This window comes from Microchirus variegatus (genome assembly GCF_963457635.1).
Source record: "Microchirus variegatus genome assembly, chromosome: 6".
Classification (NCBI taxonomy): Eukaryota; Metazoa; Chordata; class Actinopteri; order Pleuronectiformes; family Soleidae; genus Microchirus; species Microchirus variegatus.
In genome coordinates, this window is record NC_139807.1 from 9,498,076 (window position 1) to 9,518,621 (window position 20,546).

General features: G+C 39.7%; 2 protein-coding genes across 2 annotated transcripts; both read right to left on the reverse strand.

Annotated features, from left to right (window-relative positions):
• Positions 1-1,707: 1,707 nt before the first annotated feature.
• Positions 1,708-14,725, reverse strand: sesn4 (sestrin 4). Its single transcript, XM_083891791.1, has 9 exons — positions 14,530-14,725; positions 7,675-7,872; positions 7,323-7,505; positions 6,473-6,718; positions 6,210-6,324; positions 5,797-5,921; positions 4,937-5,103; positions 4,690-4,834; positions 1,708-3,676 (listed from the first exon to the last, which is right to left on the reverse strand). The coding sequence occupies exons 1-9, from the start codon at positions 14,593-14,595 to the stop codon at positions 3,587-3,589; spliced, it is 1,335 nt and encodes a 444-aa protein (XP_083747917.1). The 5' UTR covers positions 14,596-14,725; the 3' UTR covers positions 1,708-3,586.
• A 3,410-nt stretch (positions 14,726-18,135) lies between these two features.
• LOC310928183 (UDP-N-acetylglucosamine transferase subunit ALG13) lies at positions 18,136-20,024 on the reverse strand. The gene is made up of 4 exons (XM_083890676.1): positions 19,876-20,024; positions 18,986-19,148; positions 18,739-18,877; positions 18,136-18,652 (listed from the first exon to the last, which is right to left on the reverse strand). Exons 1-4 carry the CDS (start codon positions 19,954-19,956, stop codon positions 18,541-18,543), a joined length of 495 nt encoding a protein of 164 aa, XP_083746802.1. The 5' UTR covers positions 19,957-20,024; the 3' UTR covers positions 18,136-18,540.
• Positions 20,025-20,546: the final 522 nt, after the last annotated feature.

Sequence of the window (20,546 nt, forward strand, 5' to 3'; positions counted from 1 at the left end):
TTATTATTATTATTGTTGTTGTTGTTGTTTTAAAGGTGCTAGATGTCATTACTGACACATCCTGGAGAAGGCCGTGACACAGTGGGTGCAAGTCAGGGCCTTTGAATTTTCTGTATTCAGAACAAAGATCTTGATTTGGTGTGATGGCAGAAGATGGCACACAATAGTCCTCTTCTATTATTTGTTTTATTATTATTAATTTAAACATCTATATATTAAAAAAAATAAATCCCCCAAATCAATGGACCATCTTGTTTAAAAAAAAACTGCATGATTTTCTTCTCATTTTATTTTTTAACTGTAGGTTGTTCCTCACTAACACTCAGGTGTTGGAAATATCGCGTTCAGACTGACAGGACAGACTCAGTGCAGCGTGTAAAGACGGTTAGGTTTGTGAAAACCAGCTGCGTCAAGTTTACTGTTACCACCTTTTGTTTTGTTTTTTTAAAGAAAAGGGCAGATGTGGTATTATGACTTCCCTGTATCTTCCCTTCTATGTAATTACAACTATCTACATATTTGTTTTTTTGTTACAGTAGCGGTTAGTCCCTGTATATTTGCTTTGACATTTTTAAAAATTGCCCCCCATTTGACACAGTATTTTAGTGTTTTGGTTCTGGGTTTACTCTGTTTAATTTTTTTCCCATAGGGATGGGGTGGGGTGGGCCTAAATTGTGCATATGCCAATTGTGTTTATATTTTTTTGATTAAATGTGTTTATTTTTGTTTTTCTTTTCTTTTCCCTCCCTCTTCAGTCTTCTTCTTTCTTTACACATCGTAAAGTCAGAGCCAGAGATGACAGACAGTTCTGAACATCAGAAACAAACTCAATAAACAGTTTAACCCACTTTGTCTGAGTTGTTGGTGTAACAGTGTGTTGATGCTGTGTGCAGTGCTCCAGATCTACCACCAGAGGACGCTGCTATCCACTAATTCTGCATTAAAGAATTAGAAATAAGAACATTATTTCAAACCAAGGACCATCTGCAATCTTTTTTCTGTGCTTAAAGTTTAGATCTGCAGATTAAGACTTTGTTTAAAAGCAATACAAATATGGGTATAAGATACAAAAGTGTATATGTATAATCTTAGATCTAAGATTATTGATTGAATGCATGTCTCTCTGCTGTGTATTTATTGTGATTTTATTCTATCAATCCATTCATTAGCAGTTTATTTACAACCACTTTTCAGTCGAGGGCTCTAAGGCGAGCACTTTTCTGCTCTTGCTTATTGAAGGTTCCTCTGAATTATCAGGGTAAATACTTTAAAAGCTTCCAGAACTCCTCACTCAACATGTGATTCAACATGTTTCACGCAGCCTTTCATGTTCAGAAAGGACAGATTCACAGTTTTCATCATTTGTTTCAGTTAATCTGATCCTCGCAGAGTTGGTGTGTGTGTGCGTGCGTGTGTGTGTGTGAACTGCAGCTCAACAAAGAAAACCTGTCTCTGCAAACAACAAAGCACACTTTGTACTAAACAAGACTGAAACTTTGGTACCAACTCTGAAAGACATGCATGTCACTTATTTCCTCCCTTAAACGGCTGTCACTATTTACAGAATGCAAAAAATGACCTTTACTTTGAAATGAATGTGATGTCACAGTCAGACTAATCCAGTAAAAGTACTAAATCACGTTTTTTAAAACAAACAATAATGCACTTTATTCTGTAGAAGAAAGACAGAGGCAGCAGTTATTTTCATAGAGCATCTTTATAGAAAACATTTCTTCACATTTTCAAAAAACATTTTTTGTAGTTTTTGACTTATTCTTATTTTATTTTTTTTTAAATTAATTGTCCTTTTTTTGTTTTGCTTAAATCAGCTAAAGTTTTATTTTATTTTATTTTTTTAAACATCCATCTGTGTCAAAGGCTCTTGCCGAGTTGCTGGGGCTTGTAGAAGGTGTCTGATCAGAAATGGTGTCGACCAGTCTAAGTAAACATGGATCCCATTCATGCGGGAAACACCACAAGTTAAAAGTTCTTCTCTTGTCGGGTGGAGAGGTGTTTCCCAGCGGCAACATTCAGCCTTACAGGAGTCACAGCCCTGAAGGCACCTGTGTTAACAGTGCTTTTTGCTTTAGTTGATATGAACTTCAGTTTCTTTGTTTTCCCTAAATCTAACGTCTAACTCTAAACAGTCTGTCACACCTCTAAGTCTACCCAGGCTGCAGCACAACAAACAGGTCCTAGCGTCACACCCAGAAAACAAAACAGAACAAAATAAGGACTCCATTGTTTACAAAAACTGATAGAAATAAAAAAAGACAGAGGAAAAGATACACATGTTTTAACAACTATTTTGCACATTGTTCTGCTCTGCAAACTGTATGTACCGCGTATTCTCGCATGCTAATCGGCTTTGACACAGCTCACGGAAAAAAAGCTTGAAGCAAAAAAGCTCTGAACTTCAACTCGTGAACAGAGCAGCTTCTGCGTCTGTGCACTTTCCTTCTGCTCAGGTCATCGCTAAACTGCAGTTTGTTTTGTCGTTCTTTTTTTTTTTTTTAAATGACCTTTGGTTTGAAAAGTGTCTGATTTGATCATTTCTGACGCACATCAGTAGAAAACAAAGAAAAACAACCATACTGCAAACGGCTCACTGTAGCAAACAGCTCACCGAGCAATTTTTTTTCTTATCAGGAGTGAATTGTGTTCTGCGAAACGTCAGTCGTCGTCGTTCAAAATCCTTCCAATAGTTCACTGAAATATCTGGGATTAAGAGGAAACTTCACTTGGACACTTGAGCACAAAAAAAGCAAGAAATCTGAACGTTTGAGGAGTCTTAAAATGTTTTGTCACGCGCCCGTCGTACGTACAGTGACATGAAAAGGTATCAGACCCACACACCGTGTGTTTCTCAATGTCCACTAACAAGCTACCTTGCATTATAAATATATAAAGTTTTAAAAAGTGCGTATTAAAAGAAACTATAGTGATGTGATCAGTTCCAGCAGTGTCACTGTTTGTGTTTGTTCTTGACCAGCATTAATACAAAATGCTAGGAGAGAGTAACAATAATCATCCTCCAGTCCTTTCACTGTCCTCTAACACTGACTAGGATTGTCCCAAAAAACAAAAGGAAAGAAAAAAGGCCCTGGTCTCCCATTGACATTCATTCAACTTGTACAGAGATATGTTTTTGGGAAAAGCATAGTTAATACAAAAAAGGAGACTGATCAAACTACAAAGGACAGATATGGCCTCCGTAACACGCTGCTACAACCGAAGCGGTTTCCCCCCAAAAGGACTGAGCTGGAAACGCATAATAACAGGTAAAATTTAAAAACAACGCTAGTCAGAATTGCACGTAACGTTTTGAGAGCCAGGATGCTGGATGTGAGGACTTCACTCTAGGAAGGGGACTGTGGCACACTACGGTACAAATACATTTAACTCTGAGAGAAAAAAAAAGAATAGAGAGAAGCATGTTCATGAGGCACGGCTACGGGAAAACAATAGAGCTTATGTGTCCTTCAAAAGTGCTGCTCTTGTCCCACTTCACTGCATCTGCATCCTCACGTCTCTGGGTCTCTCTGTACCGGCGAAGTGTTTTCCAACGTGTGCCTCGACGAGCACTTTAGGCAATCATGTACTGAGTGATGGCTCTGAGAGCGTAGAGCAGCTCCGCCTGCAGCCGCGCCTCCATGATCAGTAAGTTCACGTGTATCTGAAGATAGAGAAAGAAAAGGAATGAACCCAGAAAACCGACATGTACAAACAATGAAAAATTATTTACATGGCACCTTTTCAAAAATGTCATACAATAAAATTAAAGCAATTAAATATGATTAAACAACAATTAAAAGTGGTTTACGTGACTCTCGGCTCCTCTGGCAGGTTGTTCCAGAGGCGAGGATCATAAACTTCAGGGCTCCAGATCAAAATATGAGACGAGTGCGAGTAAATTTTACATCTACTCCCACATGTGCGACCAGTAAATTTGCCGCTTTCTGTCACGGAGCCGATGAGCGTCGTTCACAGCTCCGTCAGAGTGCAGCGGTTCCGCGTTTCAGGGATTTTTCTCGCGACGGAGACGCAAATTCAGTGGAATCCCGGGGTAAAATTCCAAGAGCTGCGAATGTCGCCGTCCATACCCACAACATGAGGGGAACGCAGAATTTGCAGGATGCTGCTGGTATTTTATTTTATTTATTTTTATTGTTTTGTTATTATTTATTCATTTATTTGTTTTATTTGCTAATATTGTACTGTAATGACAGTGATGGTAACGTCTGTATACTTTGTCTCTTTTTATGTTTATTTTGCAACAATAAAATGTGAATTTAAAAACAGCACATGTAATTTCTGCATTTATTATCAAAGTATTGATATATGTGAATATTTGCTTTGCAGTGTGTGCCCCTATATTTTTAGCTTGCGCACCTAAAATTTTCAGTTAGGGGCCACACTGTGCTCCTAGTAGAAAAGGCGAGTCTGGAACCCCGAACATTAATGCTGCTTTCACAAAAGTTATCTGCCCTCATTCATAGAACAATATAATTTTACAATTCTGTGTATATGAAACTGAAATACTTCTATTTTTAACCGACTAATACACTACACTAGACTATAAAGACCTGGAAAGGATTTAAAAGTCAATTCTAAAACTCACCGGCAACTCATTAACTAACTCAAAATGTTATATATTTCTAATAAAAGGCTCAGTAAAAACCTTCTTACCCGCTCTGAACCTTTAAGAAGAGCCCAACTCAGCGGACACACTGGTGTTTTGGTGGTATCTGGGAAACAGGCCACAGCCTTGATGTACAGCTTCAGATCGCGCTCCAGCAAGTGATTGACTTCACTGTAATCGTAATCGTCATAGCTGTAAACACAAGCAAACATTTGTTAGCCAAAGTTTATAATGATAAGTCAGGGTGTTTTTATAGTTGTTAGATAATAATATTAATAAAGCATGGGTTCTCACCGTATTCCTAACACACAATGGATGTAATTCCAGATCGCCCTCTTCAGGTCAGAGCTGTGTATTGAAGGGAGGCTGGTCACACTCCTGAATCTGTCGTCCAGGAGATGCCCGATGTCCGAATACAACCTGTTCACTAAGGAGAAGCCGTGGTCCTCCCACGAGTAATCCTGCAGAGTCAATACAACAGCAACAACCTTTTTAAGCAAAATGAGCTCAGGAGGGAAACTCTCTACACGGACACACATTAAGATTGTACCACCTAAACACCACAATGACTGCAGATATTGCTTTTAAGGGAATAAATTAGGTTCCCAACCAAGCAAGTGTATTTAAAGGCAAATCAATGTTGATTGAGCTGCTAACGCCTGGAGCGACTCGATAGCTGAAATGTAACGCACGTCTTAATTTGGCCACTGGCCACTTGGCAGTCCACTCACACTGTGTGTGACTGTGGAGCAGTGAGGAAGTCGGGTTAGATAAAGGCCTATTCAGTGTAATATGTGTCAGTTCACTTTAGACGGTAACTGATCTTACTTTTCTTGTTAAGCACATTTCAGTTACACGGTATATTTTTATAGTCAATTGTACATGTAGTCTATTGTTATTTGCTCTTTTATGTTATGTTCCTGAGAGAAGTTTAGCTCCTCTGATTAAATTTAAAACCATGAAGCGTGACGTCATGGCCTCGAATGGTTGCTCAGGTGACGGTTTGCAGTCTACGACATTAAGACAGACCATGAATTGAGAGCCGTGTTCATCTAATCTTCCAGTCTGGGACAAATATTCCCTGTGGCCATGGATTCAGTTTACCGACAACACCACCTGGTCCCATGATTCATGTTCAAGTCCGACGTCCTCACCTGAACTCTGAATACTTGGAAGTGGTCCTCCTCTCGACGCGCAAACTCCTGGTAGCAGAAGTCCGGGTCTGTGATGAATCGAGACGGGTCTGCAAAGCACATCATCTCCTCCTCTTCTTCGGAATCTAAAAAAAGAAGTGACGAAAGCAACGGAGATGGAGGAAGAGAGATAGAGCGAGTAAGTCAATAAGAGGGACTGAGGAGCGGCGACTGCTCAGGTTTCACACCATGTGGACTAAATTTAACACTTCAAGATAACCATCACAAATGAGTGGCTACATCAAAGCAGTGTGTTTGTGTGTGTGTGTGTGTGTGTGTGTGTGTGTGTGTGTGTGTGTGTGTGTGTGTGTGTGTGTGTGTGTGTGTGTGTGTGTGTGTGTGTGTGTGTGTGTGTCTGCAGCCAAGTAGGTTACCTGTTTGCTGGAGTGTCTGGGTCTGCAGGTGGCGCTCTTCTCTCTTCTCATGCTGCTCCTGAGACTTCTGAATCCTCTCTTTGAGACAAATCATGTCACAACTGGAGTCCAGAGACTGTTGACACAAACACCACACACCACAGGTTATTATTTATTTTATGAGAAAATGTCAGAAGCTACTGCAATTATTACTGTAGCATTAAATGCAATCATATATGTAGTATTTCCTATTATTGTATATTATTTATACTAAGTTTATTTACCCGTCTTCGTCTTATGTGTTCGGACGGAGTGGCGAATGACTGAGGCACGTTGGTGTTGCCATTGGCAGCATCAAAGGGGCAGTAGGTCGGAGGGGTACCGTTGGGAGATTTGGAGCGAGAGACAAAGTCTGAGTCTGTGTCGCATCCAAACACAAAACTGCAGAGTGCGTGGCAGTGAGCCAGGATGACCACGGCCTGCACCAGCTCAGCCAGCGACCAGCACTGCTCACCGGACTTCAGAAGGGTCTGGAGCGAAACACAGGTCAAAGCAATTAAACACCTCAAGGGCACTTTTTTATTACATTACTAATACAAACAAATGGAAGAAAAACAACATGAACAACTTGGACATGTTTGCTTGTACTTGTTTACACATTTCCTGAGTGATCTAAAGCAGGGGTTCTTAATCTCAACTTCCCATCAGTACCCGAGCCCTGACTCAGCCCATTTTCCAGAGACAAAATGGTCATGTGGTATTTTATATGCGAGTGTAAGGTCCACTCTGCTATAGAGGCTTGTTAAGGTTTGGTAATATTTATATAAATAATAATGAGTGCAAAATATGTGTTACACGGCTGAAGCTTTGTATATATGAAATGGCTTGTTGTACAGTAGCTAGGTACTGAATGCATCAGCACAAATGTGTGTTCAAATTGCTATCAGTTTTGCTGGACACTAAAAGTTGTGATACCAGTATCGAGGTATTGAGCTTAATTAAAAAATATATAATAAAAACATCCTTCTAGTTGTTTTTGAGGCCCAGTTCCAAGCCTCAATACATAAATAATCCTATTTCTCACGTCTTGTTACAGTTCATGTACATTTTGCTCTGTGCATTACTTCGCTGTACCTGAATGTGTGAGCAGGCCGTCAACCAGGGTTGGTGGGCCAACACCTTGTTGATGTGGTCAAGCAGGCGAAGGCGGGGGGGCGCCGCCTCCAAACCCTGCAACCACAACGGGTCACCGCCCACTCGCAGAAACTGAGCGGAGTGCAGGTACACAAGGTAGTTGCAGTGATGTCGTGCAGCAGCCTGGAGGTCACAGAGAGAAACGGTTGAATGGAATCAAGGAAGCAATTCAATATGTAGAGCTTGTTATTGCATCTTGATGCTGTTTCTTTAGCTTCAAGTACAATACAAACAACTGGTGTTGTCCTAGGTCCTATGTGCATGTATCATCAAAAGCAACAAGGTCACTGACCATGATGGCGATGTAATGGCGGTATGGCAGTGGCAAGGGGCCGTCCATGTGCAGGATGTAGTGCTGTGTGCGCAGGAAGCTCTCCAAGTACTGCGGGTGAGAGGCCATCTGTTGAAACACGGCGTCAACACTCCCTCTGCTGACCAGAGCCTTCACAAACAGAAGTGACACGCGCTCCTTTTCACCGTTCACCACCACCTACAGGGCAGAGAGGGAGAAGAGGCTTGATCATTTTCTACATCTATAGAAACAAATATTTATTGTTTTTATCGAACAAGTAGAAGAAATAACTTAAAAAGAATAATTCCAGCTACTTTAAGCTTCTGTAAAAATCCCTGTAGATTGATTTTTTTGCTTTTCTTTGTAAAATACATAAAAAACAGTTTGAAATTGTCACGCCTAAGCATGCTATTTCTATGGTAAATCATGTTAACTGAGAACATAATCAGCAGATTAATGAATCAAGGCTATGTGTTGGTTATCACCCTGAGCAGCCAGACACAACGTGATCACAGTGAATTATCATCTTTGATATTTAGGAGTGACATTTCCTTCAAAATACTGGTGCATACGTGCAGTATGAACTGCTCCTTTAATCTTTTTCACTGCAAAGAAAGTAAGAACGCCCTATGGGAGAATGAATGGATCTAATTTGGTAGGCAAAGCAGGTAGGCTCGTGATATGGTCAGACTTCTGTGTCTGTGCTTTGGTCTGTACTTGTGTTCCGCACTGTAAATCAGTCGACCAGAGGCAGTCTTAGAAGAGCAACAGCCGTGAGATTGTGGTACCAGTGCCACTGGCAAGTAATTGCATTTTTTTCTCCAGATAAAACAAGCTACAATAACAGTCAGCTGACAGTTCACCAGACATGCAGATATTAACTTTCTGTTGGCGAGAGCAGGGAATCTTCTACAGTATCATTAAATGTAGATGAAAGGCCACTGACATGCAACACCCCTGGAGAAATTAGACAGAAACAAAAAAAACAATCTGGTGCACAGATCAAACCAGGGAAATAAAACCATCCAAGGTTATTTTTTTGTTTTTTTTGAAAAGGGGATTTAAATGCAGGGAGGAACTTGGAACCACAGATGAAGGAACTAATGTGAAAGTTGGGCTGAGGAGGCCTTAAAGAGGGAAGCTCGGCAGCAGCAAAGAAGCGATCGAGACCCGACACACAAACACTGAAGCGACTGGGCGGACGAGCCTGAGGCCAAGAGAAACAGACCCATGTGAAGAGGGTCCCTCATTGGCACAGGCCTTCATAACTTCTCTCACCATCTCACATTAGCCTGAGGACTAGTTCCCCTGTATTTGAAACCCGAGTACACGCCAGTGATGAAAGCCAAATGCCTTATATATGAATGTTGGCTCAGGCATCTTTTGCGGCACAGCCTAAACGTTTTTGTTTTTTTTTACAAACTCATGATTCGATACACATAAAAATACAGAGGCCATGAAACAATACACATTATGATGTATATATTTCAAATAATGACCATATTCTACACAGGATCTACGAGAAGAGCTGCTTTATGAACCTTTAACAGCAAACACAAGTGTCCTCTACTGCCACCCACTGCCTTTAATTTCACACTGCACCTTACGTGATGTTAATATCTCAAGAGTGCCCTGACCTGTTTAATCAGTGACACCTCAACTTGTTGTATGTCAAAGATTGTCGGAGCAAACAGCGAGTACTGAGCCTTTAACTCCATACAGCTCTTTGACATTCAGCACCATGTTTATCTGGCTGGTGACTCCGTGAGATATTTCACTTCTCCCTGCCTGCAGTGGATAAAGGTTTCCTCCTGATCCTGCAACAGCCACCACCTCTTGACCTACATACAGACAAACATGCTCAAATCTTAGAAGACATGCTCACGGCACTGCACGCCAAACAAATCTCGAGTCTTATTCTGGTGTTTATATTTCCCTAATCTCATAGTTTACATGAAGCTCATTAGACAAAGAGCTAGAAGGGCCAAGACGATAAAAAAAGCAGCGTGTCTGCAACGCGAGTCGACACTAAACAAGACGCAGCTCGGAACACATTCCCTGACCGAAGAGTTGTGTCTGTCAACGTATGTGAGAGACGTTATAGAGAGGTAACATAGAGCACACAGGTGCCTGCCAATCAAAGAGCCATTGACAAGAGCACATTCACACAAGTATCTCTTTGCAAACAAAACAGTGACTGATTAGTATGCTGCTCTGCAGAATCTAGGTTACTGCACCATAAAGAAAGGAGAACTGTTTAAAAAGCCAGCTTTTCAGAGCACTAAACCATAAACATGTGTAGAATATGACTTTTTGAGGACTTAAAATACCACTTATCCCATTTTTCAGTCAGTCAATGTAGAAGATGACTGTACGGTTGACTCATTTAACCTTAAACTGCTCACGCTTCAGTCTATTGTATGCATATTGGCATATTGGGCTATAAATCAAATGTATTAAAATGGTGATTAAAACATATTATAGATTTCAATCTGACCCAAGATATAACAGTGCATTATATTAAATAGAAATGTAACTCAAAAATACAAACAGCTTAAATAAATAACTGTAAAGATGTTTGGCATGCTGGCACAAAAACATGTTGTTGATCAGATTCATACCATATCTAAATATATATAAAGGTCTGCCAAGTTACAAAGGCCTGTCGTGTTTAAGAGTGATTCAATTCTGAAAGTGGAACCACAAAAAAAGTCCAAATATCACACCATAAGTACAAGATTATGAAACCACACAAACCTCAACCTACTGGCACCTCTCCAATCTGATAACTCCTATGACTAAATTAATGTAACCCAAATTACTTAATTTTGTTCAATTCAAACTATAAAAAAGACAGGTAGCTCACAAATTAATTATTGCATTTCAAATTCAGGTGATCTTTATGTTTTGTATGTGGCTCTGTCTGTCAAATCATGATCAAGCTATTACAGCCACAGGAAAGTTAGTTAGTTAGTTTAATTATCTCATGGTGGTTATCAACCTATATGTCTGGGGAACACAAGGATACATAGTGCATTTAAAACATTTTTTAAAAAAACATGATACTTGGATTGGTAAAACAGGTGCATTACAGTATTTGTAAGTTATATAAAATCATTCTAGTTTACCAAAGGGAAAATGTTTTTAATTAGATAATATAAGGAGATAAACACTTCTGAAAGACGAGAGTACAATGATGCCGCTTGGGCACAAAACCTGCTTTTACTCTACTGAAGTGTCACTAAGCAAGGCACATATGTCTGATCAATCTAGTAGCTTCACCAGATAATAAAGGGGAATCATAATCTCTGATCTCATTCATTTGTTAATGCTGCTGCTAGAGCAGTGAAAACACCATGCCCACACTGTGACTGCACTGCCCACACCAGCTTCACTGTGCTGCTCAGTCAAGTGATAAACCCACTGCAGTTTTCACCCATCAAGAGAACATTTTTTGAATAATATCAACAGAGAAGAAAAGTGGAAAAACATGACATTACTCACTTGATGGGATCTGCCATTAGAGGCATCAAACAATCAAAAATGGTGTTTTTGTGAAATTGTACAAACATGTCTGGACAAATACAACAGCACTGTCAAATTGAAACAGGAACTACAGTGGATGTGCATCAGGAAATGACACATCATACAGCTTTTTTTCTCCTGCAGACACCTACGTACACATGAAAGCAAATTTAAAGCTCAGCTGAATCTCCTGGTTAAGTAGACGGATGTTTATGGCAATGTGTGCATTTACCAGGACTCTGTAACATCTTTTAACTTCCTGAGTTGTTTTTTTCTGTGAAGTCTCTATAAAACTGTATGTTTATCATCTTTTTTTTTTTACAGCTACTTGAATGATTTAGTGGACCATTTTGGATTCCAATGATTTACCACAAAAACAATCAATCCCATATTACTGAAACAAATTATGGAACAAATCAATAAAAAAATATGCATGACCAATATACACAAGGGGAAGGTTGTTTGGGAAGACATAATTTGCGTGATATACTCCAGTGTCCACATAAAAATAAAGAACACAAGCAAGTGATAAGGATGAGAAGTCCTTTAGATGATTATGTCTGGTATTACAGACTTCTGTTAACTTTATACGGATGCAAACAGTATGAAAAAGCGAAAGCACATCAAGGCTTTACGCACACAAACTAATGAATTCTGCTTACAGTTGGCCCAGCAGCAACTGATCTTAAAAGAGCTATTTTTTCCAAATCAAACAAGCCTGGGGGTAACAAAACAGTTGATATTAGAGCTGCTGTATTAAAATCACAAGATGAATTCAAACTAGTGGTCTGACTGCAAGACAAAAAAAACACCTCACAGAAGGCTTGTTGTGGGAAAGAATTACAGGTGCAGGTCATTTGACATTCAAAAAAAATTATCTTCTCCTCCCAACACAGAGGAGGTCATTTGTTTATTGATCAGAGCAGAGCTAGAGGCAGGGATGAAATGAAAAACAACCATGACGTCACCGAGGAGAGGAAAGGTAAGTGGAGACAAAGACCGGCTTTGATAGCAGCCTGACAAACAAAACAGCAGCACTGTGCGAGCAGGTCTATGAAGGAGAGTGCAGGACTGTGAGGACGACACACAAAGAACTGGAATATTATGCGACCAGCCCTTCAAGGGTAAATGTGTCAGCTTGAGATGAGACGTGTGTGCTGTGTATAGTGTCTGAACATGTGTGTGGTAGTATTGGAGGGGCTGCAGGGAGGGGGGTGCTGCAGAAACAGGAGAAGGACATTCAATCTGCATTCCGATTGAGTTTGGAGGGGTCCATCCTTATCATACACCAGTGTCCAAGTGGCAAGTGCCCCCCTCCAAAAAAAAAAATAGAAATTCGCCGGAAACACAAGCAGCCAGGGCAGATTTTGGCTCTGCAACCTGAACTGAGGGAGTAGCACAAACAAACCAGCTGCAGCCAAATGAGGTTTGAAGAGAGGGTTATGGGGAGGTGGGGAGTGCTGGGTCGGACAGCACACACAACGCAACCAAGAAAAACACAAACACTGTGCTGCAGGATGAGAAAAAATAGCAAGCCTGAAACCACATACTGTTTATTGATGAGTGACCAGACCCATAAGAAAACAAAGAGGCAGGTAGAGAGGAGGGGATATGCAATTAATAGGACTTTCACACTGGGGTTGCAACAACTAATCAATCTCTTCTTTGACGGTAACCGCAGAATCATTGTTTGTGGACAAAACAAGACATTAAAGGACGTCGCCATTTTGAGATTTTGGAAAGAGTGATCAACATTTTCCATCATTTTATGACAGTTTATGGACCAAGCAACTGATAAAAAAAAGCAATGGACAGATTAATTGATAATGAAAATAATCTTAAATTGCAGCTCTATTCATTACCCACTTCGTTCACAAACAAGCCATGAGATCAAATGCAACACCTGACAATTATTGGTTGTGCATTTTAACAGCTATGATGTGCAGCTGCTTCAAGATGTTGTATAAATGTGTTGTTTTTCTTTTTCAGCAACATACCTGTGCCTTTATACAGGCACTGGCTGTTTGTCATCACTTATAGATAATTGTGCATAACACACAACTGCTCAGTGAACACCAAGAGAAAAACAAGTGCATATGAACAGCAAACAGTGAGGTGATGGTTTTGTAAAGTAAGACAAATTTGGACTTGACGCCAGGGTGTATGGTTTTGAATCCCTTGCTGCCCGCATTCCTCCCTGTTTTGCTCAATTTCTGGACTCTAATCTGCAGCAAACATGTCCTGCTGGAGTGCACTCGAGACAGCGCCCCCACTCTGTTGCAAGCCGAAAAGGCAGCGACTGAGGAGAAAAACAACTTTGATTGGCAGTCCAGTTCAGACAGCAATAACAGCACAATAAAAGTATCCCGTCATCCAGCAGCAAAACACGGAACAATTCTCGTTAATGCTCGCTGATTAAACACCCTCATATACAGCTGTGTCGATTCATTTTTTATTATCATGATAAATAGATAAACTGCGCTGCTTTTACTTCAGACATTTATCTCCCAAATCGTAAGATGATGTCATCCTTACCTACAGCTGCAACAACCACCTCCACTCTCACTGCACTATACAATCAACTATTAGCTCAATAAAGCATATAATAAAATATTATCAAACAAACCGCATTTTTAACAAAGGCTTCAGTTATATCCCAAATGTGATCTGGTGAAACAACAAAGGCAGAACCATGTACTGCTGCTGTAGTCATTGTGGTGTTCATTCATTAATCAAAAACAAACAAAAACACAGTTAACCTCTGAGAAAATGTTCTTATTCGAGTCGCCTATTGTGTTAATATTGCCTGATAATGTTAGCATTAATGTTGTGACGAAACGCTGCGAGCTTTCGTGACATATTAACCGAGGAGCATGGAAACTAACAAATGTCCCAAAGTGTTGAGGCAAAAGTGGGCGCTCTCGTCTTCAAAATTACGAAATGAATTAACATTTCACGTGTGGTTTTAAATGTGTTTCATACGCGACTGTGTTTGCTCCACAAACCGTTAGCTAAGTTAGCTAGACGAGAAGTTTTTGCTAGTTGGCTCGAGCCGCTGAGTGAAAGTTTAGCGACTCACAAAAAGTGTTTGCTTCAACCTTTTATCTTCACACATGCGACGTTTTCTGCGCAGATGATACGATTTAAATTTAAATTATTATTTTTTTTAAAACAGAACAAACGGTGGGCATGGTAACATTTTAATCTTCCTCCTGACATAAAACCAAGGGCTCGGCGAAATGAATGAACATTACGCAGGCTACTCCGTTAGCCGCTAGCTCCATTTGTGTTAAAAGTGGCTTTTTTTTAATGTCGTCACATTTAACCTACCTGTTTCTGGACTCGCTGACACTGGCTTCTCAGAGGATACTCCATTTTATTCGCACAGATTATCATTTTCCAAAAAAAAAAGGTGTGCTATTGCATGGATGCGGCTCTGTCTCCTCTCTCGGTGCTTCCTAATCCGGCAGACAAAGGCTGAGGGGGGGGCTGCCGCTAGCCGCTGTCTGCCCGCCGCTGCTCAGCTCTAGACCGGACTGCGAGGAGAGAAAAGCTTCCCGGAGCAGAGCTGACAGCTCCGGTAACAGTGTGGCCAATCACCGCTCAGGAGGGGGCGGAGCCTGAGCTGGCTCACTGTCGGATTACACATGCATATGCTAATGAACATCTGCAAATAACAGCGAGGAGAGGAGGCATAAACAGGCCGAGGCAGAGCACAGCAGATCAACTTCATGTACCAGGTCATGATGGGGGCAACATGGGCGTCCAGACGTGGTTTTTCTACATTGTAGAATCGAGTTATAATCTTGTGCAGTGTTGTAATGTAAAAACACTTTGTTACTGTACTCAAGTAACACAATTAACTTTATTTATATGGCTAGCAACTTTTACTCCACATTTCCTTGCTTTCCATTGTAGTTTTACCATTCACAGTTTAAAGTATCTCACAGAAAAGTCATTTTTATAATATTTCAAACCGAGTAAAAGTCTTAAAATATGCTAAATTTACTGTACTTAAGTATCAAAAGTAATTCTCGGATATAAAATGTACTTAAGTTTTAGAAGTGAACGTATTGGGGGGGATAAGTGAGAAGTGCATACATTCAGATGATTGAAAACACAAAAAAACAAAACATCAGCATGATTATATTCTTATTTCCTTATTTCTGCTACACATTTAAATAAGCTCACCTAAATCTTACACACTGGACCTTTAACTCCATGTGACATCTTTAAACAGTGGCTTTCGGGCAAATGGTCCGTGTCCATGCTGAGGTAACATAATCGCGGGGGTTTGCATTTGCTATAACACCAATAGTATACTCCGATTAAAGTAAATTGACAACATATGTTTGAGTGTGGTCTCTTTATCTTTCTTGTTTTACACAAAAACAGACCTGTACTGTGTAAAATAGTGCGCTGACCTCAAACCAGGAAAAATACAATATTAAACTGCCTAATGGCAGGAAAATTGGAATTAAACAGTAAAACTGATAAAAACAAATATGTGATCTTTTATGAATGAACACATGTAAACCTTGCTCTCATACATCATTGAAACATCCTAGGAGTAAAAGAAAACATGCTTCCAATAATGTTTGTTTCGTGAACTCAACACACACACAGAAAACAGCCCTTCTTACCATGTGATGTCCACGACTGACCACTGCATTCAGGCTGCTTTGATTGACCCTCTGCTTTGTTGCTGCTTGTATGGGCTTATTCAGTTCATTCTTGTCATAAATGAATGGGCCGTTTGTTCTTTATCAGAAATCTTGGTATTGCGTTGGTTCAAATCATGTTGTTTTTCTGTCTGAGGAGCGCAGCAGTCGCGACTTCTATTTGAGTTATTTTCTGGCCAACTCCTACATGCTCAGTCACACTGCACACACTTTGTTACACAAAAGCTCAGGGCTGCATTATACAAATCTTTCTTGAGAAAACCTCAGACCCAAGATTTGTCCTGTGAAAACTTTGTTTTTTTGTGAAAACAAACAGTGTGTGCTCAAAACATGTGGAAGTTTATAACATTCATAATAAATATGGAAAAAATAGTCAGCGTACATGTACAATAGAGCAGTTTGCCCAGAAGCAGACAATACCATCACAGAATATATACAAATAATAACCCGATGTGTGAAATAACACAGGTTTAAAATGCAAATAAAGCTGGAGAAGTGTCCCTGCAGAAAACACTAGGCTTGTGTTTGTCTTTATTAAATCAACATGCAGTTTGCACAAACATCATGTGAATCTTAATGTTGGGGAAGGCAGAACCAGTCGCAACTGAATAACTCCAGCTCAAATTGAATTAGGAAAAGCTTGTGACCCGTCTAAAACATTTACAGTAAAAAGGTATTTGACAAATGTCTCTTGTGAAACCGTATGTGACATTCTGTTGTTGTTGTTGTTGTTTTTTAAAAAAACCCACTTCCTTAGTCAAGCAGAGGTGGTAAAGCAGATGTCTGATGTAACCACAGCATCTGAAACTAAAGTGATTGTGCTTCAATAATACTGCGTTTTACTGCACTGGCACACTGAAGAAGGGAAGTAAAGAAAGTCCCATGGCCCTGTCAATTTCACATCACAGTGAGTCCTCAACTTCCACAGAAAGTCTTAAAGAAACGAACAACAGGGACTTTCCTAAGAAGGAAGTCTGTTATGCTTCTGGTGTTTTATTCATACTGTATGACAAACTATACTTCACACTCACATTGTCATTAAAAGATGCAGGGAAACAGGTTTTAATCTAAAACAAAGAATCTTTGGCCAAATCTCACCCCCTGATGAAAACCAAGCATAACAGTTATAGAAACCTTTTCCTGGACTTAAACAGAATGAATATGGATTGAGCTTTTAATATAAATCTCTGAATATGTTATCAAAACAAACATGAAATGTCTGTTCCTGGGGCTGTTTAACAAAACACACAGTATAGACCTTTTCACTGGGCCATAGATGATTTATGACAACCACTGATGCACTGATCACTGAAGCAGATGGTGGCGAGTCTTATCTGAGCTCAGAAAATATGTTTAGGAGCATGGTCTCGCCTTCAGCTGTGCAGAAAACACGGACAGACCGAGATAGTCTTACACTCAAAGGCCAACGCTTTTAGGTACAGCTAATAAAGTGTCAGTCGGTGTGCTTTTCTGCTGCTGTAGCACATCTGCTTCAAGGCTCGACACGTGAAGTGTTCAGAGATGGTCTTCAACGTACCCTGGTTGTAACACGTGGTTACGAAAGTTACTGTTGCCTTTCCGATCAATTGAAAATAAACCAGTAGTAATAGTAATACCAATACATTATAGTTCAACTGAAATACTGGGTTCACAAACAAGTATCCAACCTAAAATGTCATCGTCAGCAACATTTACTCATGGTCTGTCCTCTAAATAAATGTAAATTAAGACAGAAGTGAATTTATATTCTGAAAGCCACGCACAATGTGGATAAGCTTACCGTACACCATGACCTCCATTTACATTTTTATGTGCATCTGGTCAACAAGAACTCTTGGCACAACAGTAAAATAATGATATACAGATAAAGCAGTAAGATTTAATAGAATTAATTAAAAACAAATGAAGGAAACGCAAAGTCACAGACTTATATTCTGTGAAAGGTTTGGTCCTGAAGGGAGTTTTCAAGATAACGCCACTACTTATCACACAGTGAAATATAAATAAACAATGCATGCCAAGTATAAACAAATAAGCTATTGGTTATCACATTTAGGGCTGCAACTAAAGATTGTTTTCATAATCGAGTAATCTGTTGATTTTCAAGTACTTGTTTGGTCCAAAAAATCTTCCAGAATGAAGAACAAAGTTTATGTTTCGTCTTAATTGTTTCTTTATTATATGGCGCAAAGGAACAAGAAAATATACAAATTTAAGAAGCTAAAAAGAAGTTGACGATTAATTTTGCAATTGATTGATTGAGCCCTAATTGCATTTAACACTCACTGTCTACTTGTGGAGAACTCTAATCAGTTTTGTACAGTATACACTGCTTTTAAAGAGCTGGTAACATCCATTCGTTCCATTTCTTTATTTACAAACTAGCTGTTTCTGAGATGACATCAAAACTTAACAAACAGATGCAGTTTTTGTTTCCATCTTAAAACACAGCTATACATGTTAATATATAGCTGTTTTCTTTATTTCAAATAAATTAAAAAAAATCTAGGGACACATAATTCATGATATTTCTATCATTGAGATTTTCATTATCATTATTAGTATTATTACATACAAAAATAGAAAAGACTCAAAGGTTGAGCAGCATCACAATCCACATCGACATGATGTACTGAAAATCCACCTCAAATATAACATTTCACTGCACACCCAGGGCTCTGTCTAGAAAATTTGCAAAGTTTTTCGGCTGTCCCGGTAAGAAGGGCTGAAGACCAGAGAGATCCATGTTTGAGAGAGTCTCTGTCAGTGTGCTGAAACAAAGATGACCTTGTCACTTTTGTTTTGCTGAATAACTTTGTCTGCATGAACTGTTATGGAGCTGTGAGAAAACACATACCTGCATGTGCAGTACAACAGGTGAGAGTCCAGGTGTAACTGTCTGGCCAGCTCCATTTGGTGGTTGTTCATCAGCTTGTCATTGACCACGACCAGCAGAGGTTTGCCTGCACCAAGCGCCTCCAAACAACTTCCTGCCCCTGCAAAAAAATACCTTTATTCACAACTAGAACCTCAAACTTTTATATTATAAAAACGAATGTGTATTCTTTGTTTATCGCTGGCAGGATCTGTGATGTTTCACTCACCTGCGTGACTGATGATGAGGTCAGCCTGCTTCATGTCCTCTGCTATGGAGTCTTTAAATCGAAAAGCCTCCAGTGTGATGCCAGGACAGCTGTCAGTAGCTGGAAGAAGAGATCCTCTTCCAACCTGAAGAACCAGACGCTCATATCCACGAGCCTTTAAAGCCTACAGAGAAAAGAAGTATCATGGAATATAAAAAGTATAGTCATGTTTCATGCATTTAGAATTGATTCTATACATATTTTTTTTATATTTGATATATAAATGCACTGCAACTCTTGGAACAAGGGGCTCCAGGTTGTCCAGTTATCTCACAGTTCAAAAACATGCACAATCTGGGATTAGGCAAATTGGACACCCTAAATTGACCATAGGTGAGAGTGGAAGGTTGTTTGTCTCTATGTGGACCAGTGGCCAAACTTTTCTTCCAGAGAAAATCAAGGCAGTGTCATATATCAGCTTTTTTTTTTTTTTATCTACCATTTAAAAAAAAAAATACTATAATCGATCGACCTTTCTTAACTTTATCTGACAGAATAGGAACTCATTTTGACAGGTTTTAGAAGGAAAAGCACAGGTGTAACTGCTCACATTCATGATGGCTCTGTTCATGTCAGTCAGGACAGTGTGGGACAAAATGCACCCTGAAAATGAGGAAGCTTAGGAAGCTAAATGGACCTCGGCAATTTGATCTGTTGTCAAAATGTGTGAGTGCATTGAATTACACTACACTATTTTACCTCCCTGTCTCCTTGGGCTGGGGAGACACTTTAAAATATGATATTCTGTTAAAAAATAACTAAACGAGAGCATATCAGTGTTCTTTCCACTTAATAAAAACACACCAACAACACATAATACAAACTTGTAGAGATTGTTTGTCTGCACTCACCTGAACGACCTCCGATGAAGTGACGTGTCCGATTAGCTCATCGAAGCTCGTGGTGCCGACAGTTACAAACACCGTCTTCATATCGGCTCAATTTATAACCTTTTAAGTTGTTGTTTTTAATTGTAGTTGTTGTTAAAAATGTTGACAGTTCAAAGCCACCTCCTCCTGATCCAGCCTGCAGCAACACACGTCACAGCTGTTTCCGCCTCAGTCAGTCCCGCTGCTAAAGGCCCTCGTGCTGCCATCTGCAGGCGCGGAGGTGTCACTGTAGTGTGTGACCGAGGCTGCGGCGTGGAAAAATACCAGTTGACAGCTCGTTTTAAAGGACAAGTTCACACGTAAACACTGTTTTTAATGATCCCGAGCGTCACGAAAAAGACTGAAAATACCACAGTAAAGCAACACGACCCTTTAATAACATACAAAAACATTAAAATATCTGCTGGAGTATGTTAAAATGTGGCTTCATGACCCTAGTGTTACATTTTATTGTGATTTTTGGTATAAACTAATCGGACGTGGTGTGCACAACAGCTCTATGGACATGAAGGACAATAAATTGTTACACTGATTGTTTGGATTTCACTTCACTGTCTAAATCTCAATCACTAACCAATAGCAGCTCAAATATTGGACTCATTCACTATAATGTCAATTTGTGTTTTTTTTGT